This window comes from Ammospiza nelsoni, chromosome 2, assembly GCF_027579445.1.
Source record: "Ammospiza nelsoni isolate bAmmNel1 chromosome 2, bAmmNel1.pri, whole genome shotgun sequence".
Taxonomy (NCBI): Eukaryota; Metazoa; Chordata; class Aves; order Passeriformes; family Passerellidae; genus Ammospiza; species Ammospiza nelsoni.
The window spans coordinates 4,511,655-4,538,842 of NC_080634.1; the positions used below are offsets into that span (position 1 = coordinate 4,511,655).

The 27,188-nt window shown below is 42.0% G+C and overlaps 1 protein-coding gene across 1 annotated transcript in view; it reads right to left on the minus strand.

Annotated features, from left to right (window-relative positions):
- The window catches only part of GABRR3 (gamma-aminobutyric acid type A receptor subunit rho3), a 31,600-nt gene extending 18,950 nt beyond the window's left edge, over positions 1 to 12,650 (minus strand). Inside the window, exons 1-3 of the mRNA XM_059466185.1 lie at positions 12,625 to 12,650; positions 9,134 to 9,239; positions 6,320 to 6,449 (exon numbers count right to left, since the gene is read on the minus strand). Coding sequence (XP_059322168.1) covers positions 6,320 to 6,449; positions 9,134 to 9,239; positions 12,625 to 12,648 — 260 coding nt within the window. The 5' untranslated portion in view covers positions 12,649 to 12,650. The remainder of the gene's footprint in view (positions 1 to 6,319; positions 6,450 to 9,133; positions 9,240 to 12,624) is intronic.
- Between the last annotated feature and the right edge of the window lie 14,538 nt (positions 12,651 to 27,188).

Here is a 27,188-nt window from a genome sequence, read left to right on the forward strand (position 1 = left end):
GCTAGTCAAATGAAATAGGGACCTGGGAATACTGGGCAGCTGAATCTGGAATGTTAAGGGTAAGAACTGTGCTAATAAAGCTGGAGAAAGATATATTGGGAAGGGTTGGGAAATGAGGTAGGAGGGTGCCCAGGTCCATGAAGAACACCAATTGTTTATAAGAAGTCACAGGAAGAACACTAGATCCTCTGCTGTTCTCCTCAGAGATTGCAGCTACCATTATACAAGAGAATAGAGCTGTTTAAAGTTATTATTCACATAAACACTTGCAAATCATACTTGGAACTAACACCACATATCCATGATTTAACCACTTCATACATTATCCATATTACAGAGACAATAATTCCTTTTTTTATAAATGTGGTTTTTTCCTAGGAGCTCAAATGAGTCAATAATTTTTTTAGAAGGACTGAGAAAGGGTGATCCTGGATCTAGGGACTTGCAGGGGGACTGGCTTTAAGTGGAAAGAGAGTAGGTTTAGATGGGATATCAGGAAGAAATTCTTTCCTGCGAGGGTGGTGAGGCACAGGCTGCCCAGAGAAGCTGTGGATGCCCATCCCTGTAAGTGTTCAAGGCCAGGCTGGATGGGTTTTGAGAAACCTGGTCTAGTGGAAGGTGTCCCTGCCCATGGCAGGGGGGTTGGAATGAGATGATCTCATGATTTTATATTCTACTGTACACATCAGGAACACCTTTCTCACAGAAGTGTTCTCATGGGAATGTAGTGCTTTGGCAGGTTTTGAGATTCCTTTCACTCAGGCTATTTTAGAATAGGTCAGATATTTATTTGCAGGAATGACTTGAATACAGCTGCTTTGCCACAGGCAAGGGACTCTCCCTAGACACAATTTCTTTCATGGCTTCTGTGATTCTCTGGGACTTTGCTGCAAGCAACTGCAATTATTACTTCTGACTGAAGGATAGAAATGTGTTCTGAGGATTGGCCTTGTAGTCAAACACTGCTTAAGGCAAGGTATGGAACACCTTAGGATAAGGTGTATGCCTCTATTTACTTATTTTTGTCCTCCCTCTCACTTTTTTCTTGATAAAGAAGCCCAAGAAATTACTTCTACATTACAGGAATGATGAGGTGGCTGCTGGGCTACTCAGAATTGCTGGGCTTGAACAAATTAATTTACCTCAGTATTCTTGAATGTCTCTGGCAGTGCTGTCTGAATCAAATTACCAGGGCCATCAGAAGGTCCATGAGGCATTTCAAATACAGACTTTGGTTTCTGGAGTATGAAAATCATGTGGATGGTGAAATGCAAGCCCATGCTTCAGAGAATTAAAATCACCACAGATCAAGCCTGCAGCAGGGTACAATGGGCAGCAGAACTGGACAGCTGCAATGTTCTACATGAGGAAATTCTGCTGCCTGGGATCCAGGAGAGGAGAAAATGATGAATTATGTTCAGAATGCCATGGCACAGCTAATACAGTTGGGAAGCATGAGGTCATTTGTCATCGGATGTGCCAAGGAAAATGCCTGTTTGATGCTCCAAGGATTTCACTGGAAGAAGCAGGCTGGAACTGATTCATCTTTTACAACTCCTCACTGGAAGCAAGTCTGTGACTGAGGAAGACTTTCCCTGGACAAGAGAGGCAAAACATAAGCTACCAGGGCAGGAATTTCCTATTTAATAAGCCACTGGGAAGAGATTTTCTGGGATTTTAAACTACAAAGCTATTTGGAAGGAACATGGCCTGCTAACTGCTCAAGGTAATGAGCTTAAGCATGCTGGACAGATTCTTACACTCCTGCAAAGTATTTGGAAGCCTATGGAAGTAGTTATCATGCATTGCAGAGGTTATAAAAAAGGGAAAACAGCCCCCAAGCTGGGAAATCACTTTGCTGATAAAGCAGCAAGAGGGGTTGCAAGAAAGGCCATTCTTGCAGTGGTAGCACAGACAGAAACAGATTTGTCAGAGTTTACCCCAAAATATGATCAGAGAGATCACAAATTAATTAAGTTTCTTGAGGCTGAGATCAAAGAAAGTGGGTGGGCTGTTGCCCAGCAGGACAGGTTGTAGTTCCACCCCTGCTCCTTCGAGAAACAGCCCAGCAGGAGCATGAGAGTACCCACTGGGGAGCAGAAAATCCTTTAGAACATCTGGAGAAAGTAATAATAGGGAGAAGAATGATTGATATTGTACAATCTACACCAAGCAAGTGTGAAATCTGTTGTAAAAATAACCCTGACACAAGCAAAGTTGTGCTAGGGGTAACGAAGACAGGAGCTCTCCCAGGAAATTACTGGCAAATAAATTTTGCTGAGATGCCCCACAAGGAGGGATGGAAATCTACACTGAGACTGGTGAATCCCTTCAGTGAATGGCCTGAAGCTCACCCCAGTCACCAACACAGCAAGGGAAGTAGTGAAAGCTTTGCTCAATCATCTAATTCCAAAGTTTGGGGTTCCTCTGGAAATGTCACCAGATAAAAGACCACATTTTGTTGTGACAGTAGGTAGCAGGATTCTGGGACTTGTGGTAACCACATATTCTCTGAACAGAGAGAGACATTCTCCCAGGATTTTCCTGGGAAGCTGTGAGAAGCTGTGGGAAACTTAGAGAGAAGGGTTCAAACAATTAATATCTCTCTTTCTGTAACTGTTGTTTATAGATATGGTTCTCCAGAATGTGCCATTCACAGTTCACCAACTCTGTGAGAGAAGATTCCTGAAGGCCAATCAGGTCTTAAATCCACCATTGTTTCTATAAGAACTGTAGATTTCTAATAATAAGATGTCTTTTCATGCCTTGTGAATCAATCCCTTCCATGGACAGCCTGTCCCAGAACTTGACAGCCCTTTTGAGGAAGAAATTTTTGTGAAACCATTAGCAGAGAGATGCACCTAAGGACAGGAAATCTCTCTTTACCTAGCTGCAGCAGTAGCAACAAAGATAACCCTGGCATTGGTGTAGATCTGGGCAATGATAAAAAGTTATTGGTCTCAGTGAGGCACATGCTCAAGAAACTACTGTTTCCACTCATAGCTGTGCCTCCCACAGCTGTATTTCAGACAAGGGCTTATATTATGCAAATTAAATGGCAATCTATAATTACATTCCAAAAGAGGTCATAAAAAGCACTTGAACTGTTTCAGATCACATAGGGAATTCACTCTTGCTGGTACTTCTATATTAAATAATTGGGGGCAGTAACTTTCTGGCTGAATACTATTGCATGGACCTTGGCATTTGCCAGAGATCTCAAAGAGCAATTAGTCACTGCCTACAAAACCAAAGCAGCTAATTCAGAATTAATTAACAATGGACAAAGATGTGTCAGGCTTTTAAAGACAAATTTAGCTGCTCCTACCTAGCCTTGAAAACCATTAGCAAATGAAAGGCTAAAGGTCTGCTCAAGGGCACTAAGATCATGTTTGGTTAAAGCATTTAATCACTTAATGTCATCAGTGTAGCTCCACAAACCAATGGCATGAGTGGTTCGTGTCCCATCTGGTTGTCTTTAACTTACCAGGCTATCAAAATTTTATGCTGGTTCAAGGAGAAATAGGACAAGTTCATGGAAAAGAAATCCACTGAAGATCACTAAATCTAAAGAAATTACACCCAACACAGGATGTACTGGAGGAAATTTGGTGGCTTGGTACAGCTGTGAATATTAGGGAGAAATATCTTATTTACCCAAGGCTGTGCTTGCAAGCCCTTGTTATAAACTCAGTACAGTACAGGGATCCCTGGAAAGATCCTGCTTGGCTGTTCTGTTTCAGAGTTCTGCTAATGACATGGTAAAAGTTCTTGTAGGAAACTAGAGAAAGGGTTTTTTCCCCTACCATCCCTTCATATTCAGAATTAAACTAAGTAAGTTCACGAGAAGAATACTATTAAGGTGCCTTTTGTGAAAAGAATACACTGGATGTCATGGCCATAAGTTTCTTTCCATTGTTGTGTCCCCAGGATATTCTGGCTACTCCTAAATCAAAGGTATCCAAAAGGTAGAAGTTACAGAAATCCTATTCCAAGGGGAGTCCATGGGGTAATCCAGTGTGACCTCTTAAATGTTTAAATACATCAAGCCTCAAAGCCCAGATAAATGAAATAATCAAAATTGCACCATTCTCTCATACACATGAAAATGCATTTCTAATTGTTCAGTAACATCAGCAATATATACTAAGAAAAACCCCAATATTTTGACAATCAAATGTTTTGTTCTTGGCTGTAGGAAATGGACTATGGAATAATCGCTTTCTCATGTACTTTTGGTTAATGCTTCAAAATCTTCTTTACAGGAGAATGCAGACAAACAGCTTTGGGGGGAGAATTGGGTTACTCTATTAAAACAGTGGAACTTGTAGGTTAAGTAACATTTTCACATGGGATTCTTTTTAAAAGGCCACCCATTTAACCAAGGCCATCTGTCAGCTGTGTCCCTAATAACTCTAGCACTGGCTGAAAGATTGTTCCCAGAAAGAAAAAGATGCTGCTGGAAAGTCAGACCCTGATGCAATGTACTGGAGGATAATGCAGCCTTTAGAACAAAAGCAGAGAATGAAACAAAGAGAAATTAAACACGTTTGGATCCTTTGCAGAGAAAAGCTGATTTGCTGCTGTTAAGCTTTGGGATCCTCTGTGGATCAGATTTTCCAGTCTTCTCCCCAGCTCAGAATCACTAGGACCTTGGAAAGGAGGATGTGGGATGCCAAAGCTTGCCTGGTACACAGAAAACTGCCCCACCAGGCAGCAGCAGATGGGTTCCTCCTTGTTCCTCTTCTCCTTTTCTGATAACACACTCATGCCTGTCTCCCAGGACTGTCATGTGGATTCATGTGCACGTGCCAGTAAAGACCTGTGACCATGCAGAGCACACCGTGCTAACTCTGGTGTTGCAAGAGGATTGCCATCAGGATGCCACAAAATTTCCTGTCTCCTACCCCCAGGTCCCCTCCTGCTTTGTGATTTCTTATGCCAACATGGAGCAACTGCTCCCAGCTAAGGCAGAACAGGATAAATGCAAACAACAGCAGCACATGCTCCCCTCTTACCAGAGACAAAAGTGTAGCAGCTGAGCTTAAAACAGACCTCCCTGCCACTGCCACTACCAAGGTATTTTATTCTGTTTCCATTTGATTCTCAACTGCTTCCTGAGACTGGCAAAGCACCAGATGAAATCTTATGTTGATACTGGGGCTAGTTCTGCTTATTTTCCTTTGTTATTACAAATAATTGTGCACCAGCACTCAGAATGTTATAAACAGACTGCTGAACAGCGATTCTTTTCATGAAGAAAATAACTGCCTTGCACCAAACTTGGACCCATAACTTTGAACAGAAACCCAGAAGTCCTGAGTGACACAGCACCTCTGGGCACCTCTGTTGTGTCATCTCTTTACTTGCATTGCTAAACAGGATTTTATCAAGAATTGGAGGGTTCCAAGTGGATGATTGCATAAGAAATGATACAGGATATTAACAGCTCTACACCTGCTGCAAGGCATGAAACTTGAGGGGGAAAAAGCAGCTTAAACATATCAGAGGAGTGCAATTATGTTACTTTTCTTCAAAATGTGATATTGGACAAATAAACTATGAGCTCCCAAGAAAGAGGAATTTTTCTTGGATTATCACTGGCAGCCACTGGTCTGTTCACACAGTATTAGATTAATCTGGAAACAGGTTGAGAGATTTCACATGGCAGATGTGAGCTGCCTTCCTGGGGAAAAGCACTGACACTTTGCCCAGAAATATACAGGTAAAAACCTCTCAATCATTATTCATTTTCAACCAGCTACTCGACTGAAAGGCCAAGAACAAAGTCAATTTTCAATGTCTAAAAGCACTAAATATATTCCAGAAAGGGAACACACTCCATCATCACTACAAATAAAGTGCAATTCACCTCATTTAGTGACATAAAAAAGTCTTGTGTAGCTTTATAGTGTAGCTACTCTGCTGTTTAGGTAATGGAAGGCACTTTGTAACACTGGCACAGGACTTTGGAAGGCATTTCTGCTTCTTGTGATGGGAGTTAGAGGGCAAGAATACTTGGAACATCACAGCAAGAATCTGGTAGCCTTGCATCACACCACGTAAAAGAGCTGGGTGTGGGTGGGTACATAACTGCATATTTTTGAGACATTCATAAAATCACAATGTGAAAGGTCTGGTTATGAAAAATTAATTAATACTTCACCATTTCTGCTTTGGGAACATCCTATCAATACCATGCATACTATAAACCCAGAAACTGGAAAAACAGGACAGTGAACCAAAGGGGTGTGCTGAAAGGTGGCTGACAGCATGAAGTTTACCAGCTGAACAGAGACAGATAAAGTTTATTTCTTACCTGTTATGTTTCCTTGAGAATGACATTTGTTGCCGGCGATGAAGACGGTGATGCTGACTGTGAGAGCTGTGTAGCACTGCTGTTGGCCACAGGCAGGTGAGGAACAGAAGTTTCATGACCAGGACCATCTCTTCCAAAAGAGAAATGCCTGATCACCCAATCCACCTTGCTGACTTCTTATTTGTGAGTGTTTTTACCCTTTAGAATCAGCATAGCAGACAAAAGATGCACCTGAAGCAAGGCATCTCTGAAGAGAGAAGACCGGGGCATCCCAGTTCTGATGTCCTCGCCGAGCTCCCCTCGTATTTTGGCAAATCATAAACATTCCCTCAGCTCTACATCCCTGCAGCATCTGCTGTCCAGCCAGCAGCACCTTGTTTTCAGCACTGTGGAAGGTAGGGCAGTTTGCCTGGCCAGGCTGCCTTGCTCTGATCCATTGCTGCCTCTCTTTCAGCAAAGGCGCGGGTTTAAATTCTCCATCACCCGCTCAGTAACCTCCTGGACATAGCCTGTGCAGCAAAGTGATGTCAAACATTTAATCCCCCTTAAATCCCACACAAAACCATACAAAAATCTGCTTTAATGACAAAGGTCTCTAAATTAATCTTGCTTTCTATAGATGGGTGTATCTGCTCAAAATCATCTTCTGCACAGATCAAGCCCTTTTGTTAACTGGCTACATTGCCCTCTCTTCCCAGCCATTAGCATCAATTCTGGCTCTGTCGACTGCCAGCACTTTGTCAGTACACACACACACACTTCCTTCTGAACAGAACAATATCACAGAACAAGCCCAAACTAAAAATGAACTCCTGTTTTGATACTCCCCAATGCCAGAAAACACAATTTCCCCCCCCTCTCTTTTCTTCTTCTTTTACTGAGCTCTGCAGCTATTTAATTCACCCTACATTTACAAGGTATGTGCATGTCTAAGATCCAGTATCCTGGATAATTTTATCTTTACTTCATTTAGCCTGCCCTACCTGCTCAACAGAAGGTTGAATTGCAAAACATGGTATTAACAAAATGTTGCTTAGGCAATAACTTGTACATGGCAGCTAGAAATGACAGTAAGATTTCATAAAACTGGACAATATTGGGGACACAGCTGATACAGTCAAATTTATCCTCTTCAAGCCATCAGCAAGTTCAGTGGTTATTAAAAGCGACAGCATACATTTCTTTTTCTTTATCTAAAAATCAGAGATTTGAAACTGAAAGATCAGGAAATGGAATATCCCACCTCAGTCTAGCAGCTGGAGGAGTAATTTGGGTCTCCTAGCTGGAGGCTTCTTCCTAACTAAGACAAACCCAGGAATAAAAGCAATCCCAGTACTGTGTCTGCAGAGACTGTGAGCACCCACACACTCTGGGACAATAATCCTGCCATGTGGGCAGCTGCTCCTCAGAAGCTCCCAGAGATTTCCAACTAACTTCACCTGGGCCAAGAAATAATTCTCAGGTATGGGTGATTTCCAGGTGGAGGTTACTAATGGACAGCTAATTCCCACTGTTAGCCTAAACTGGGTCTAAGATCAAAGGCTCCCAACCTTAATATCCACATCATTCAGCTGTTTTATAGTTTAATCCTTTCCTGTTCAGCAAATTTAGGGAGGAGAATTTTCAGCCTGGCCCAGGGACAGTCACAGAGTGCTTCTGGTGTTATTCCAGGGTGGAATTTCCAGACATGGTAAACATGAGCTGCAGTTAATAAAACCTGTAACAGGTTCCATTAATTTCCTATCATTTGGGCGGGAAAAGGAAAATAAGACAATAACTCTAATGAGAATTTATTCCAGGTCGAGATAAATACAAGTGCCTGAGCCAGTCTGGTCAAGTTCCCCAGTGTCACCCAGCCTACACATATCTAAGTATTAGCCCACTAATTAAATTACATGTAAGAAAAGATCCAAGAGGCTTTGGATCCTCTTCTTTCCCCACGCAAACACAGGCCCAAGAGTGGCAGCAAATTAAATAAAAAGCAAATGACAGTGCAGGCTGTGTGGTAAATATGTTAGCACATTTCTGCATGTCTGGCTACCTGCACATCCATCAGAGTGAACTCACTTCCAACCACTTTCCTCAGCTATAAAAGAATTCAACATTTATACCCTGTCTTCCCTGCTAATTCTAGTTCCCATTGTTCCCAGACACTGTGGACAAAGCCATATTTTGGATGTTAATATAATCCTTAGCTGAATGCAGTGGCTGTTATCCCCAGTAAGCAGGAGACACTTAGGAATGGGGAGAGAGGGGATGTTCTGGGTGCTGAGGTTTATCCACCAACAGCTCTGCAGGGTACCTGTGGGTACATCATGTCATGCTAATGTAGAAACATGATGATTTTGTGTGCTGACCTCAAGGAACTCAAAGGACTCCATTAGAAAGAAATAAGTCAAAAGGGCTTTGTGGATTTACTTTCCAGCTGGAAAGGGGAGTGCCTAGAAGTGCTGCTGCTCCAGAGATGTGGCTGTGCAGAACGACTGGCATGTCCCTGGCCAGGCTGCACAGGGATGTCCCTCCCCCAGAAGAGGGAGTCTTTAACAGAGACAGGAAATTAGAGCTGTTTTCATCGAGCCATCAGCACCCTGCTGCTTTATTGCTCCTGGCTGTAGCAGCAACTTTACACTAAGCTGTGCTGCTGAAAAGACTGCTCCGTGGGGAATTTCCACAGCATGCTGAATGCTCCTTTGACTATCCCTGCTAAAATCAGCTTTAATTCAACAAACTAACTAAATAAATAAATAAAAGGAGAAAGGGCTGCATGCACTGACATATTCACCCACCTTCACCCATCTAATGTCGTAAACATACCTTGGGAGGCCTTGCCTGAGCACCCTGAAAATGCAAGCACTGCCCCTCTGTCCTGTGGCACATTTCCAGGAGCAGTCCAGCCCACACACATGGAGGGGAGCCTCTCCTGCAGAGGGGAACCAAAAGCACTTCCACTGATGGGCACAAATATCAGTGAGGGCAAACCCACAGCAACAGGGTTTCTTAATGCTGGACCTGATTTCATTTCCTCTGGGGAAGGGAGCATTACACACAGCAGATTATACCACCACTACAAATTACCATTAAGAAAATAGGTTAATCTCCTAAGCATTTGTCAGTAATAAATTCCAAAAAGATCTCTCTTTGGAGAAGAATAAAAACAAGATAACACATTTTGCTTGTATTGGGCAAGTTGCTGATCAGTTCATGTTTTAGACACAGAGCAGTGTCTCTTTGCTATCAGTAAAATTATTCCTTTAAAATGATCTGTAGCCTATTAAAAGTTTACCATGCTTATTTTGCTGGGACTAAACCTGGCACATGGTAACAGTGCATCAGCTCATTGAACAGTTTGCAAACAAGCCAGCAAGGAAAAGAAGCAAAGGTGAACACACCACCTGGTTTCAGAAAATGAGATGCCTGCTTTTAGTCAGCAAAATAAAACATTCCTTCTGGTAACTGCAATCTGGAGCTACAGACCCCTCTCCACCACAGATCACAGAGCACAGCAGATTGACAACAGCTACTGTAAAAACAAGAACAGAATACCAGGGATGAAGAAATGCTTCAGAGGCTCGAATTTTGCAGAAAATCTGATCTCACCTAAAGGCCATATTAAACATATGGAGATGAAAGACCACAGCACACAAGCACTTTTCCATCTATTAAAAATAAATTAGCTGCAGTGAGAAGAGATGCAGTGTGGAATGGGGAGTGTAGGTTTACATGGCAAGTATTTTTTTCCTCTCCTAATCAGAGAATGAAATACAAGAAAGAAAACATTAATAAGTCTCCTAAGAGGCACTCACTTCTTACAACCAACCAGCAAATCACAGAAAGCAGATTAACCACATCCATGACTCTGAGTGTGAATGCAATACAGCAGCACAGGAATAGGCAGCATTTTGCTTTTCTGTGGTAACAGACCCAGTGCAGAGCACTCACCATTTATATCATGGTGACTTACAAAATTAATGTTACAACTAAGGACAGTTTGTCCTGCTTATATTAACACAAATGACAAACCATGTTTCAGGAATTAAGATATCCATTCACATTTCCCAACAGGATGAAGTGGGAGGAAAGCAGAGGCTGGGAATTATGATTCCAGTTTGCAGCTCTCAGAACAGAGCAAGTGCCTTTTCTGCTCATTACAGAACAACCAGCTGTTATTTTTCACTAAGGTAAAGGGCAGCTCATTAAAAAGTAAAGGTCAGCTAAACACTTTCCTGAACACAGCTGTTCTGTGATATGAGGTCTCCTTGGGTGTCCAAGAATCCAGTCACAAACAAGGCAAGGGACCTGTACAAAGTCTGCAGCTTTGAGAGCAGAGCTGGGCTAAAATGCCACAGACTGGAGACCAAATTCCATTCCTGAGCCTTGTCCAGTTTCTTACTGTCTCTGTCCACTGCCTATTCATCCAAAGGATGTTTTAAAACTGTACTGCAGGATCCTCACAAAACCATAATCCACCAAAGGCAGGTGTATATTTTCCCATATAAAACAGCCTCTAAATTCCAGGCTTGAACAGGTGACTCTGTTTGGCATAAGGGTCTTTTCTGATTTTCCTTCAATTTACAAAACTCAGGCTTCTGTTTGCTCTGGAGCTGTGTTGGCTACACACTTTTTTGTATAATCAGACATTTGGTTTGAAAGAGTGACAAGAAAACCAAAGAAAACCCACACATTCCCCCTAACTCTTTGCATTCCCCATTTCCAGAGCCTCTAAATCAGGGATTCTTTCCCTTTCATCATTCTGCCCTGGACAGAACAATCACTGAATTAATTTCATCCCTAAATCCCTTTACTTAGCTTCTACAGCAACAACCTTGAAAGTGGAACAATCAGTTTTGCTGCCTCTGGTTAAGGAACATCTGCATATTGAGGGTGATCTCTGACAAAACAAGCAGCCACATTTTCCCCAGATTTACATTTGTCACAGCCTCAGTGGCAGAAATTTTCCCTTTCTGCCACCTCATGCTGAGCACAGGCATGGAACACAGCTACCCTACTCCTGCATGTATGCCCATTTTTTCCCAGGAGCAGTTTCTAGAGTTTGTTTCTTTATTTCTGTAGGATTTAAAAAGAAAAAAAAATCTTTTAGCCTCTTTACCAAGTCAGAGAGGATGAAGGGACTGACCCTTAAGCCTGAGCAATTCTCAGAAAGCAAGTGTTTGCAGCAGCACACTGTATCCCCAAGAAGAAGGCTACTTTGCCATATGTATGGCCTCAACACTGTACTTCAATCCCAAAAGCAATATACACTGCATGGGATTATTTTTTATTCCTTTATTTCCTTGGCAGTCTGGTCAACAGCACAGTCTCTCATCAGCGCTTACCAGCTGGATCCTAACTGCTACCTGAAGTTCTTTTGGCTCATTTCACCCCACAGACAAAACCAGAACAATTCAGCAAGGGTGTTTACTCTTTCCTTGATGCCAAGCTGATGTGAATTAAGTGTTTCCTCCAGCATTCTCTGTTTGCTGTCCAGGAATCAACAACACATCTCTGATGGGAACTAATTTATGAAATGTACTGCATCTCTACAAAGCTCCTTTTCTGTCACCAATGAACATAAGGAGAAAAAAAATTGTTGAATAGTGGGAAAAAAAAAATGTGCCTTTCAGCTTTGGCACTGCAAACATTTTTCACCTTACAGTGAAAATAGAGACAGATTTATTGATTAAAATCTGATCTCTACAGGCCACAGAACAGCTTCAAAAGCCATCAGGCACAACTCTCAGGGGCTGTTTTCCAGGCTTTTCTTTCCCATTGATATCTTCCAGAGAAACATATGTTAACATCACAGAGCAGGTGCTCATTTCAAAGTGGAAGCCAATTTTTACTGTGTGAATTGTAGTCCTAAGTAAATATATATTTAAGTTTACATATATTTGAGACTTAAGAGGAGGTAAGTGCATTTGGGTTTTCTAAGGCTTTACAACTTCTGTTTTCCTAGGGGCTGACAAGATAATGTAGTTCTAAATCAATAAACATCTGAACAATTCACATTAAAATCTTGAAGGAGAGAGAAGCTAAGGGATGGTACAGCAGCAGAGAAGGTTGGTTGGAAATCTCCTCATAGAATCACTGACTGGTTTGGGTTGAAAGTGACCTTAAAGACAATCTCATTCCAACCCCCCTGCCATGGGCAGGGACTCCTCCCACTAGAACAAGTTTTCAAAACTCCATCCAACCTGGCCTTGAGCACTTCCAGGGATGGGGTATCAGCCCAGTTTCTCTGAGCAGCCTCTTCTAGTGTGGTCCCCATGCTCACAGGAAGAATTTCTTCCTGAAGCTCTAGCACTTACCCAAACTCTTGTGCTCCTGTTCATCATTTCCCTGTTAAGATAATGCCCTACAAATGTCTGGGCTGGGAGATACAATACAGGCATGCTGGCTATGCCATGTTCCATCCTTAAAAGATATATAAAGTACAGCTGAGATCCTCAACAAAATGGAGCACCTGTGCTGCAAGATCAGCCAGCTGTGATGCCTTCAGAGCAGAAATCCTGATCTGCTAATTACCTTCAGATGCAGGAAGAGCTGAGGATGATTCTGGAATGTGTCAACATGGATTTCTGTAAGACAAAAAAAAATCACCCAGAAAAAAACAAAGTCTTCCAGCTCTGCCCCCTCACCCTTAGGGGCCAACAAAGGACTCAAGACAGACTCATTCCCCTTTTGCCCTCCTTTTATTTTTGTGGGGGAAAAGCCCCAGGGCTGCTCACTGGTTCACAAACCTCTTTGTTGTCCACAAAAATCAAATTCACTACCCGGTGTGCACCACACCAGTGATTACACACTGAGAGACATTGGTGTTCATCTCAGGGCTATACAAACCTGGCTGCTCCCAGGTATTCCACAAATCCAGCACCCAGACTATCAAAACTTTTCAATATTTACGCATATTATCAAACAAAGGAATTAGTGTTTACTGACTACAAGTTACACAGTTCTCTTATTAATTAGCATTCTGTCATCTCTTGGTTCATGATTCCCTCGTTTCCAATGCTAATCAGTCCATATGCTCAGTCTTCCTCTTACTTTGGGTCGGTGGTCCCAGAGTCGGTGGTCATGGTCTGCCCCTGCCGGGATTACCTTTTACCCAGCTGGAGCTCATTGCTGACTTGGCTTTATTGGTTTCCTCCTTATCTTGTGGGTTCTGCCAAGTGTCCGTGTGGCCCGTAAATTCTGCATTATCAGAATAATATCCTCATAAATTATCAGAAAAATATCCGCTATCAGCGGCACATCCTTCTTCCCGAGCTTGGTTAACCTCCCCCTACATCTCAGAGCATTAAAACCTGCTAAGCCCTAAAGCTAAACAAGGCAACTCTACCGACAATTCACTTGTCCTACTAACACCTGCGCATCGCTCGGCGCTTGCTGGCTGCTGTGTTTCACGGATTAAATCTCATTTCTTGTTGAGTAGGCTTGAAAGCATGCAAAGATCGAACAACAACGAGCATCCCTCCGTAAAAAAACTTTGACGTGTTCCACATTTTGCAGCACTTTTCTCTAAAACTGCGGGCGTCTCCACACGGACGCCGCCAGCAGCGCCCTTAGGCAGCCGACATGGCGGCCGCGAGATGGCAGCGCCCGCCGCCCCAGCCCCAGCGCCGCCGGCAGCCGCGGCCCGGGGCGCCCTCCGGAGGGAACGATGCGGGCGGAGGGGAGGTGCTGACCCGCCCGGGGCTCCGGTGGGGACGGTGGAGAGGGGCGAGAAAGGCTGGTGAAGGGGAGAAGGAGAGAAAATGGCCGCCGCTGGTGACACCGCAGGAGGGGCCGCTGGAGGTGAGAGCGGCCCCGCACGCCCCTGAGGGAGGACGGTGTTGGCAAAGGCCAGCGAGCAGCAAGTGTGAGATGATAAAAGCGAAGGGGGAGAAAGAAAAGTGATTGTGAGGCTGGCCAAACATCCAAAATGACCCAAGAGGTTCCCACTTCACGAGTCCATATCCAGCAGCCTGCTGTTCTTCACAGTGTTGTTCCTTACACAGACCGACTTCCAGCCCCTCAGCACAAGAATAAAACCGGCTCTGCTGGCTGTGATCTTAATTCCTTCAGTAATCCTCACTGTATTTTATGGTGTGAGGGACCACTGGAAGTCATGTAAAATTGAAATAAAGTTGGCAGCTTCGTAAAGTATGAGAAGAAGGTAGGGAAGCCATTGGAGTTTAGTTGGATTTATTGGAAATGAGACCACTAGAAAAACGTAAAGGCGTTCATTAGTAAGAAATGAGTGCACACACACACCCTCTCCCCAGATAATTCAGTATTGGGAATAGCCTGTTTACTTCATGTACATTAAGAATGTTTCCGTTTGTGAAAGGCACTAATCACTTGTTTTTAATTTTTTTAAAAGTTTAATAGGAATAAAATGGTTATAAAAATAGCAATATAATTAGAGTAGTAAAAATTTGGACAATTTGGATTAGGACAATATGAGACAATAAAAACAAAGAGCTACAGACGGTCTAGGTACCTCTTTCTCGAAATAAGCCCAAAAAAGGACCCATGTAAACAGAGGATTAACCCTTAAAAACAACAGCCTGTTGCATATTGATACATCTCATACATGATGCATAAATTCCATTCAAACACAGGATTCTGTCTGGTCAGTGTCAGCTTCTTCCTCTTAATCCTAACAGCATCTTTAGGGCTGAGTGAGGTGGGAAGAAGTTAGTTTCTTCTGATAATGGAGCAATAAATTCTCTTTCTCTGAAAGATTTAGGTGTCCTGTGGCTGCTATCTGGTGCGAGTACCTCATTCCCTTCTTTTAAAAAATATCCCACATACATAGTTCCTATTATAACCTTATATTATAACCTAAAACTATATTTAACACACTACTTAAGAAAACTAATACAGCATAAGTTTCTAACATGACACATATGATATTAATTTTAATATTTGCAAAAAATACACATTTTTCACAAGTTCATAGTACGCAGGAGCAGTCTGCTCAGGAATGGTGCTCCTGGCTGCAGCCTGAAGCAGCAGCATCCATAATAGGAACCTGCAGCTGGAGCTCCAGAGCCTCCTTACCCAGTGCAGGGAGCAACACCTCCCTCCTTGTGCTTGTCCTGAGCACACTGCTTCCACCTCCTCTTATGGCATTCTTTGTGCCTTGTTTTCATCCTTATTTACTTGGGGTTGCTTGTATTGGAGACCTTACATATTTTAATTATTGACTGCAAGAGGTCCCAGTTTCTCTGAGTCTTGTTCCATCAGGCTCAAACACATCCTCCACAATTGTATAACCTGACCCAGACACGGTGTCCTAGTACTGTGAGGCCCCTGCCAGGTTACATAAGGTGACACCATCTGCACTGACATCTGTGACCTGCTGCTGGTGGCATCACTCTGCAGCACATGTTAAGAAGGGGAGGAAGCTCCTTACAGCACAAGTTGGTTTTTTTTTTCACTTTTAATCTGATCACTTTAGCACAAGGCATCCCTAGCAACTCAGCAATGGCTTTTGTCTGTCACCAATACTAGCAGGAGTGACATATATATATATATGGTGGAAATAAACACTGCAGATTTGCTGATGTGGAAATAATTTGAGGGCAAACATAGTAGGCATTTTGCCCCCAAATTTCAGAAGTTGTCAAGTGCAAAAATTCTTCAGGTAAGAAATGCTATTTTGCTTGCCTCCTCCTTTGTTAGTCCTGAGTGGTCATGTTTAAGATTTTCCACTAGAGTGGAAAAGGAAGAGTGAAAAAAAAAGAGTAAACAAAGTTTTGTTTTACAGAGAGTGGGTCTGTGAAGTATTACATTATAGCCTGTTCTAGACCCACAGCTCAGAAAGGAAGGTGGTAAATTTGCTAGGTATTCCTGTGGCAGTCACCATAGTGTGTGGACTTGGAGAATATGAAGAGAAGAAAAATAAATGCTTGGGAAATGCAGAGGTACTCCAGCACCCTGAGATGGCAGGAGTGTGATTAATACTGTTCTCATGGAGGAATGCATGTGCAAACTCTGGCTGAGACATTTCCAGGAGTATGAGCTAATGGAGACTTGACCTTGAGTCCTAGTGACAAATAAAGGTAATTTTTAAAGGCTTTATGCCTCTTTTTGAATAAACACTGAGCTGATTAGACTCAGGGATTCAGCACCTAAGAAACCTCTACAGTATTTCTGAAGTGGATTTTTTTTTTCCTGTAACAGAGGAGCTTCTCTCAGCACACGGAGGACAACGTGCAGCTGTTGTCAGTGCCCACCCTGTGCACCTCACTGGATCAGCCCCAGGCAGCAGTGATATCTCTGCCCCAGGCAGCAGGAGATATCTCCCAGCCCCAGAGCAGGCAGAGCCTCCAACACACCCCGAGTTAAAATCAGCAGCTTCAATCCACGCCCCGTGACTCCCAGCCCTGCCGGCGTCTCACAAGCACACTCCTTGCACTGATGGATTACCGCGGGTGTGGGTGCCTCCCTCAGTGGTGACAGCGAGGGGATTTATTCATGGATGTGTTTAGGACAAAAAAAATCACACTGAAAATGCGTGATGAGAGCATCCCCATCTGCATCATCTGCATCTCATCTGAGTCTCCGCTCTGAGCAGGAGGCAGGAAGCTCAGGGCTCTGGATTGCAATTTGTGAAATGTCAGGGAAAATAGAAATAGATTCTGATTGTCTCACTGGAAAAAAAAAAATCTCTCTTTTCTGCCTCTCACAGTGCTGCTTCTACCTCTTTGTTTTTCAGGCTGCAGATCAAGGTGTTCAGGAGTTGAGAGAAGGGCAGTGTAGAGAGTCCAGCACATCACAATTTCAGTGCAAGAGAGAGACAGGGTCAATTATTAAATCGGCCAGCTTGCAGGGCTTTCAGCACTGGGTAAGGAAAGCTGTTTGAAAAGCTACTTTCTCTCCTGCAGCATTAAGTGAAAATGCATAATTTGTGTTTTTAGGGTATTTGTAGTTGAGAGCATTGGCAAACATTCACTGCTTGGTGTTCATAGAATTTCCAGCCCTTCTGTTGTCAGTGCTCTGATCCTGTAGGATCTTAACTCCAGCCTGTATAGAACCAGTGTGAAAAAGACATATATTAACACAAATATTACTACTACAGAGGGAGTGAGGAAGGCAGCTGTATCACTACTGCTAAATACTTTTCCTTACTAAACTCTAGATCAGTTATGCTTTGACATGAATCCTTATCCATAGGAGGAAAAAAAAGGTTTAGAAAGACTGTACATCACCTAAAGTCAGCCTGAAAGTGCAACTATGCAAATTGAAGTAAAAAGCAGTCATGAAGCTTAACATCCTCTGGCAATGATTCACACTTCTGTTTACACTTTGGAAATCCTCTTTGCCTTAAATTTTCTCTTGGGGACATGTGTTTTTACAAGACAATTTCTCACTTTCATCTTCTCCTGCCCAGAACAGAGTTACTCAAGTAAAGGCTGTAACTCTCAGCAAACCTACCAAGTGTAGAAAGGATTAGGTAGGGGTGGGATTATTTGCCTTGTCATTGCTGAAAAGAATGCATTTTCATTACATTGGAATATCCTACTTTCTAAAGATCTTACACAAGACAAAGGGATGATTTGTATGTTTGTATGTTGTTCCCAGCTTTCAGGAGAGTCAGTTTTCTACAAAGATGTCAGTTGTGCTAAGAGTTTGGTTTTTTCAGCAGCTTAGGGGAAGGTAATCCATTTTGCACTTAAACTGTACCTCTACCTTTCATGTCTTAATATGCCCTCCATTATTTTAAATTGCTTCATTTTCTTTGCTTACAAGTGCTCTACTTCTCTAATCTTGGAAAATTTGCCCTTCCTCACACTCTACCTTTCTGACTTGCAATAAATTAGCTGCTGAACTCCATGACAACAAAATAGATCATGTCTCCTCAAGCTGTCTCCTTATGTCTCAGGCAGGTTTGAGGGACCTTGTCTTCTCTGACAGCTCCTGTCCTGGTTTTCCTGCAGAACCCTCCAACAGTGACTGCTGAGTGAAAGGAGACAGTTCTGGTGCTGCTTTACCTGATTGTTCTGCCACTTTCATGAGCATTTGCTTCCCTGGCTATCAATGATGGCTTTTTATCCTATTCACTTCATAATTTGACCAATTTAAACTTTTGCAACCTCCTCATTGTTTTTTCAGCCAGTATCAGTGCTCCTACTTGCTTCTCACCATTTATAGCCATTAACTGTCCCTTCACAGAGGCAAGTGTCTGGCTACAAATCTGCAGTAAGGGTAGAAGAGCAGCCATTCCTAAAGTTCAGCTCTTCAGCCAAACCTGTATTTTAAGAGGGTTTTAAAAAGTGTTATTATCATAGCCTGGATACTCTTACCTAGCAGGATCTAGAAAATAGGAAGGTGAGCAGACTACCAAAATTCCTGCTAATTAGCCCAAGCTGCCTGCAGTATGAATGAAATACAATCTGAAATCATTTGGCTTTGGGAGGCCTGTAAAACTTAATCAACTGTTTCATTAATTGCCTTGTCACTTTTTGACCCACAGGGATAGAGTTTCTATTTCTGCAGACAGCAGGAATCCAGTACTAATGTCAAGTAAGCAGCTTGGACTAAAATGAGGGATACTTTGGTGGAGACAGGGAAAACAAAGTTTGTACTGTCTGCTTGTAGACCAGAGAACAAGCAGGTTTTTTCAGAGTTGATATGCTCAGCCCCTGCAAATTCAGGTTGAAAAAGTCTTTTGATTAAAGTTAGAAAAGGAGCCATACCCAGCAAGGTTCTGTGTCCTCACCCCCTATGGATAAATCCTCTAATCCCACAGAATTAAAAAAAAACCCAACTTTACCAGTGGTTTTAGAATGTCCTTTCTTCTGAAAACACTGTAACTTGTTCAAAATTCTGTGTGCAATCAGCTTAGCAACATTCTGCCTGCTCCACACGCACGGGAATTCTCACCCAAGCCACCCTGTGAATTCCCTGCCACTCACTGTGCAGCTATCAGCTTCTTCATGCTTTAAATAGCTCCCTGCTCCCAGCTGACATTCCCAGCCCACAGAGATCTCAGTATTCCCCTGCAGCTCCTCAGTTTGGGAAATCTAGAAATAACACGCTGTTTTACTATTATCCTTGCAAGCTGAGGTGAATCTTCTGGAGATTCTTCAGTAAAACCAAGAGAGAACTCCTGCATGTGCAGCACTGAAATTCTGCAATACAATACTGAGATCTTTAGCTGGGCTCGTTTGTCACCATGGGGTTAAGTCCCCAGGATGGCTGGTGCCTCACGCAAGGGGAGCCTGGATTCTTTGGCCATAGACTTAGAAAGGTGGCTCCAATTTCAACTAAAAATACATTTGCATTCCTTCTGCCTTATTCTTAACCACACAGCTTCCCTCTCACAAAGGCACAGCCCTTGTGCACTCCTTTCTCCCCTGCCCAGACTGTCTTTGCACAACCCTGTGTGCCTCTTTCCCAGCTCCCACTCTCAAGCCCCACATTGCTCCTAGATTTAAGTCCCCAAAATCATCCAGAACTCAACTGATTTCTCCTTGTTTAGGCAAAGACAGAGATTTCAGAATTTGAGGGTTGTATTATACAAAGTACATTGGTGGGTAAGATGTTATATTAAAATAAAGTCAAAAATAATTTTATTCCATTTGCACTAAGGTTTACAATTTTTTTGCAATTCTTGTTTAACCAAGACAGGTTTCTTTCTCAGGAGTACTTAATTATATGAAATACTAAAGTACACTGTGTTGAATCACATTAAATACCATGAAGTAAACCTTGTTTATTACGAAGTTAATCAAAAGTATTACTTTAACTCAGATTTAATCTGGAGAGAATATTTTCAGATTCACTGTCTCAGAAGCTCAGTATAACACAGAATTTGCTAACTTCTTTACAAACAAAAAAGAGTAAAAGGCTAGATAATCATGACCTTCTTGACATTCCTTCAAGTTTCACATCTTCTAGGCAGAGATGCTGGGGATCAGTTCTTTCCTTTAAATTAGAAAACCAAACAAACTGTACAACCACCTCACTTTTCCCAGTGTTTGGTTTGGAAAGACTAATATAATTTGAAAAAGCTGTTTTAATGTGTTGTTTGTTTGTTTGTTTGGTTTTTTAAAATGCTCTTACCCTGTCAGTAATTAATAGATCCAAGTAATTTTAACTGGATAAGTTTTCTTTCTATTCTGTTTATTTTGTTCTATTGTACAGCCAACCTCAAAATTGGCTGCCAATTCATTCAGAACTGTTCAGTATATTTGCAAGCTTCTAATATATTTTCTTCACTAATTATTCTTGAAGAAGGTAATTTATATTATTAAATATTCTTCAGGTCTACTTTCCTGTGGTTTATGAGCTCTTGCTAGCTTCACTCATCTGGAGAGAAATAAGACAAGTAAGACAAATATTAAGACAATATTAGACAAATATAAGACAAATAATAAGACAATATTATTTTCTCCAGAAAATAATATTAGGGTTTACAACAAGCCACACAAGGGATAGCATTTTGAAACCAATAATTATAAAAGTTTTATGTTAAAATATTTCTGTAAATTGTAAGTAAAGTCCATTGGGGTTTTTTAAGAATGAAAATATTTTTCCTGGAGAAAACATTTGTGACTGAAAGGGCTGTGTGTTGCCTCTGGGGACCCATTTTACTGAAAGCAAAGATGGGGAGTGACCAGTTGGCTAAGAATCATTGAACAGGCTTAGAAAATCCTGCTCTTGATGCAGCTGATTCTGTCAGTAGCTTGAGAAGTCTTGGTGTGATCTGGTACCTTTTCTCACTGGCCAGCCATGACCATAGCATTTCCATTTCCTAATTTTTTTGGCAGCCTCTGTAAAACTCTTGATATCTGAGAGTGCAGTTGCTGAAAGCTTGAATCAAATGCTACAGGCACTGAAGAGTCTCCCAAGAGCACCATGTATAAAATGCAAAGTCATTATGTGTACATATCTATAAACCCAACATGTGCTTCATCTTGCTTTTCTCCTTGGTGTTCATCTGCATCCTTCAGTACATAATTATCATTTTTGAGTGTGCATTTCCTTACCTATCAGGGTGTACCAGCTTTGGCTCTCACAATACATTTCATATTAGCTGTCCTCTATGTTTGATACATTGTTTTAGGAATGCAATTATTTTTGGCTGATATCTCCACCACTTTGATTCATAAAATAAATTAAAACCACTACAACAGGAGGTAATTTATGAAACACTAAATAAGAAGCTCTCTCCCCCCAAGAGCTAAGACAAGAACAAAAGGAGTAATCAGGGGTGATAATTGCATTGTCTCATTCCATTTTCTTTGAAACCTTATTACAGCTGTCCCAAGAACACATGCATTATCCAATCCAAGTAATGAAAGAGAAATTCTAAAAGCTAATTGTCTATATAAAAATCTAGAGTTGATCCTTTACTCCTTGGAAATAGGAAGGTAATTGCATTGCTGTGCCAATTCATGATCATCACCACTGAGTATCACATCCAGCCTCAGAGTACCAACTTCTCCCTTTCATAAGGTGTTGGAAGAAAAAAAAACTATTCAAATATTGCAGTGAGACCATTCCAGCACAGATGTGATTTTCATTCATCATGGGTCTGTATCTGAGAGAAAAATGCATGCAAGATCCAGTGGCTAAAAACTGAAGAGAAATCTTGTGGCCTGGAGCAGGAGGATTATCCTGGCACCTTCAAGCTTTAAAATCCTTTGAGCCACTACTCAAGTTAGGAAAACACTAACATCTCTTCAAGCATTCCTTCCAAGCCACAGGAAACTAGAATGAGAAGGGGAAACAAATCACAAGTGGTTGCATACTTGTAATTTTTTGGTGCTCCACTGCCCACATTTCATGGCACAGGAGTTACCTCCGATGGCAGCAGTGGGGTTGCTCCAGAGGCTCTGATCGAAGAGCAGGCCTGGAAACTCTCTTCACTCAGCAAGCCTTGGCTTTGCAGCTACTGCAGAGACAGGAGAAGAAAGTGAGAAGAAACATTGCTCACCATGGGGAATGAGGATAGCAAAGATAAGGGCTGAAACGCTTTCTGACTGAAATGTAACCCTGTGAAAGAAAATCTGGGAGTGGATGAAGAAAGTCCTAAGAAAACAACATGAAACAGTATCTCAAATTATCCATTGTTATTTCCACAGACTTTGTTGGGGGCTTTGTTGGTTTTTTTCTTCAAGAAGAAATCATTAGGAGAATAAATTTGGACACCAACCTGCCACTTACTGCTGCTTCTGCTACTGCCATGGCCCCAAGCTGATGGTACAACAGCAAGAGGCCAGCAGCCAAAATGCATTAGGAACCCAGCTGACATCAACATCTCTGCTGAATGTCTTGTACCACATTAATGTCTTGGTGCAGATCAGCAGTACAGATATTTAACAGTGAATTTTATGTGCAGACAATGTTTAACAGGCATGCAGTACCATAAACATGCATTTTACAGCAGAAAGAACCAGCCAGGCTCATCTCATGAACAAGAGGAAAAACAACTCTGAATTCAGCTATTTTAAATATCCTAGTAGAAAAAGGCCATAATTATTCATCTTTACAAATAAAAATATGACTGATAAGTATAATCCCCCCCTTTGGATTAAAATCCAAGTTTGCTTGGTGCTGAGGTAGAAGAATTTCAATAAATGTAGAAGTGTGTGAGAAAATGGTGTCTAGGAATTTATCTTCCTTGATGATAGATCATTATGATTATGCAAATCATTGCGCAGCAAATAGAAATTAGAGATTATTAAAAATAAAAATAAATCTGCAGTTTCTCAGTGATTTAGTGAAATGCTTGCTCAGAGTATAAGGGCAAGTGATCCTTTTATGCAAGAGAGTAGCACATCTCTTACTAGGCCCAAGAGATGAACAAATCATACTCACAAAAATGACCAAAAATTAGGGATCCAAACTTTTTTTGATTAGGTGTGGGATTTCTATCCTGTGCCTTTAAAAGCTGGCAGCTTAGCAAAACCACCAAGCTGCATAATTTCCCACTGGCTAGAAAAATACTGCTGATGATCTCTCAAGTGGAACTAGCAAAAAACCTTATCTCATGCAAACAGTGAGATGTGTATTTTTGGGGATTCTTTTTTTCCCCTCTGTGTTATATAATAAGAAATCAAGTGTGTTTTCCATGGAAATACTGATTCCTCATTTCAACTGCTATTTTTTTTAAGAGCTGCCCTCAATGTATATTGATTATAGAATTATTGATTAATCTGTTAAAATGGCCTGGAATTTGATTACTGCACGCTCAGTGCAGATTAATGAATCTGCAGATTCAGCTACACAAGATCCCTGTGCTCATCCCTCAAGCAAGGATGTTGAGAAATGAAAAAACCTGGCACATTTATCCTGGACTTCTCAGGTTGTACTGCACAAACAGATCAAACGGAGCCCAGAACAAATGGAAGCATCCAAAACCCACCATGCCTTACAGCTCAAACCCACAGCCTTTAACAGCAGTGCATCTCTCAGCTGGCAACTGCATTTTTTTGGCCATAACAAGACCATGTGTTGTTCACAATGGCAGAGCCCAAAGTGATGCACAGTGAATTAAGTAGAGAACTACTACTGTGCTGCTGCTATTATGGAATCATTTTTGTTCACTCACCTGGAGGAAGAGCTGCTTTTAACTCTTCCCTTCTCTGCCCTCTCCTGTGTTCTCTCTGCTTTGTCCATTAGCAAAGGGACCTTCCTGGTTGTGCCGTTTTGGAGCTGGCATTCTTAAAATCCCAGTTTGGAGATGAGGAATTTCAGGTAACACCTGGCAAATCCAGAGGACACTGCTGAAACAATTCCAGTGTTCATCCATCTACTGCATATGGAATATAAGGAAGAGGAATCAACTCAAAGGTTTCTGAAGTTCATTATGTTTTTTTCCAAGTAAACAAAAAAAGTAATTTTTCCCTGAAGAGTAAATTATTTTTCTTCATAGTCTAAATTTTTCAGTAAGTGGATTGAATCTGATGGGTTTTTAATGTTCTTGTAAAGCCAGGAAAATGTATTAGAAATTGCTAACATTTATCATGTTCCTTGGTAGAATAGTTAGAGACTTTGGTTAAAAAGAAGCCCCACACAGATTGTCTCACATGAATAAATACTATTAAGTAAATAGCTAGGGCTGCTGAACAAATTAAAAATAAGCCAAAGATAAATAAAATAATACTTCTGCAAGAAAATAGTGTCCAAATTTAGCCCATGCAATTTTTGTCAGAAGAGAGGCTAAAATTATCTCCAGCTAAACCAAAGGCTCTCACATACTTGTCATTTAGGAACTCTTTCAGTGCAGGCAAAGACTGGAACTGACAATTATTTCAACAGAAAAAAGAACAACAAAACAGAGGTTAGAGGACGCGTTATTTATTGTGCTCATCTGACAGCCCAAATGCAATGAGATGAGGCAGAAGTGCCCAGGCACTGTTTACAGGAAGAATCATCTCTTGAAAAAGATTTTCATTTCCCTTTGCTCTGTCATAATTAGAAATGTCAAATTTCTTTGGGGACGAAAAAGAATAAAAAAGCGTGGGAGAAGTTTTCGCTTCCTCTTCTTCCTTAGGAAATGAAAATATGAGTGAGAATTGAAATATCTCTCTGCAATAAATATTTGTTTGCTCAGCCTAAAAAATATTTACATTTTTGGCAGTGTGGAGTGCATTGCTCATAATCTAGTTAGTTCATCAAAAGTATATTCAGATATGAATTCTTTACCTTTGAATGATGATGAATCTGTTATCCAATGAACTTAACCTGAAATACCAGCAAATCAGGAAAGGTTTAGGAAATGCTGCATGTAGAAAGTAACAGGGTAGCTGAGAAGTGCAGGAAAAAGTGGCACACACAAGCTGTTCATAGATTTTGGATACCAAGGCATATCATGTTCTGAAAACAATCTTGGAAAATTAATTTTATATAACAGCACATCTGTTATAGTGGACTTAGCATTGCACACAGGATAAAGGAAGCACAATAAATGTGGTTCACAAAATCCCCCAACCCACAGCAGTAATTGTTAAAAATTAAGTTGACTTTTGCTACACCTGTGGTGCTGGGTATTTTGGTTGGTTGGCTGGTTTGTTTGTGTTTCTCTTGATTTCTGCAGTTAAATCCAGGAGATTCTGAGATCCTCAGGTCCTGTGCACTCCAGCTGGCTGACAAACCCTTACAAGAAATGTTTTGTTAAAACATGGTCCTGTGCCATGTTGGAACAGCATGTTTCTTCTCTCCTTCCTTCATTTCATGTTGTTTTGTGAACTGAAGATTCTAAGGACATTCAGTTTTCCAAACATTTCTGTAAGGAAACACGCTGCCTGTGTTGTGCGAGGGGTGCAGTGGCTCCAACAACATCAATTCCAGCTCGCAGCTGCGTTTGGATCCCAGTCCTTGGCTCTGGGCATGTCCCAGGCTGCCAAACAGCTCAACTTCCCAGCACAATGGGGAGCCCTCCCTGTCTCTGCTGGCTGCTCGTGAGAAAGGGCTCTGGCTTCATCCAGTCCCTTGCTCAGGGCAATGCCTGAAGCTTGGATTACATGGGATTCAGCTAGCTCTGCATGTTTCACGGCTCAGTGAACAAATCTGGGAACAAATTGATGGTTTAAATTGAATTTTGCTTCTGATGTGCCAAATGAACCACCTGGGTAGATTCCTAAACCTGAATGTCTGGCTGTGGAGTACCACCCTCTGAGGCAGCTGAATCCCATCCATCTGGCACCCTCCAGCCCACAGTTTAGCCCAGAAGTTGCATTTTTGTGAAGTGCACCCCATCCTAGGGGGTTACCATGGCAACTGAGGGACGACTGGCAGATGCCGATCCTGCTGCAGCTCCGCTTCTGTCAGAGACAGCTCAACCACCAGAGCTCCATTTTATGGTCTTTATTGTAAGACCTAAGGTGGTTAAAGAGCTCAGAGCACACCTGCACAAACCCACCCCATTCAGAGCTGTTATTCCCCTATCAGTGACAAGTAATTGCATTTCTTGCACCAGCCTGTTTGCTGTTTTGAGAAAGCCCATGAAGCACTCAGCTTTGCCCTCACACAGCTCACCAAACAGTGCAGCAGCAATGCCACTAATGGTTTACCAAGAAACACACGTGCTCCCTCTCCCCCAGAGGTTAATGTGAAGCTGCCAGTGTGGAGGCACTTGTTAGAAACTGAGTCACCTCCTATTTTTAAAAGGCTGGTACAAGGGGACTCACGTCAGAAATGTTGAGGCTCCAAACCCTGCTTTTATTATTAGGCTGATAAGGGATGATAGGAAAATTGTTTTCTCATTCATGCCCAATTTCTCAGTCTTTTGAAGAGGACTTTTGATGCTGTCTCTCTCTGTCAACTGGCTCTAACACCATTTCAAAGCTAAGCTGTATAAAAGCTAAATATGATCACCACTTACATCAGCACTGAGGCAATTGCTGAGCACTGTCAGAGGAGGATGGCAACATTTGACTCACAGCCGCATGTCTTGATGCTACAGCATCCCCTGTTTGCTCTCTGGCTGCCAGAAGCCTTGGTGATATGGCTCAAAACCTTGGTGAGCACAAATCTGGGGCTCTGCTGCCAGGCAGAAGAGATTCCCAGCCTCAATTTCCCATCTACTCTTTCTTCAGGTATATATCCTGGTGGATGTCCCTTATTTTTCAATCTGTAGTTTCACTGAGATGTCAGCTGTCCTCTCATGGAAAGGAGAAGCCCATTTCTCTTCTGCATGGATCTGCAACTTGGAAACACTTTGTTAGAGCTGTGGCCACTGCCCAGCAACACAGGAGGTCACATCCCTCTGACAGCTTTTAATGCAGAACACTCCCTGCCATATTGCAGGCACGTGGCATTGGAGCATTTCCCTGCAGCTCAGCTGCACTTCAGTCATCTCTGTAACATCCCTCTGCTTCTAGACTGTCTTTCAGTGAACCACAATATCGTTGCTGCATTGAAAAATTTCCCC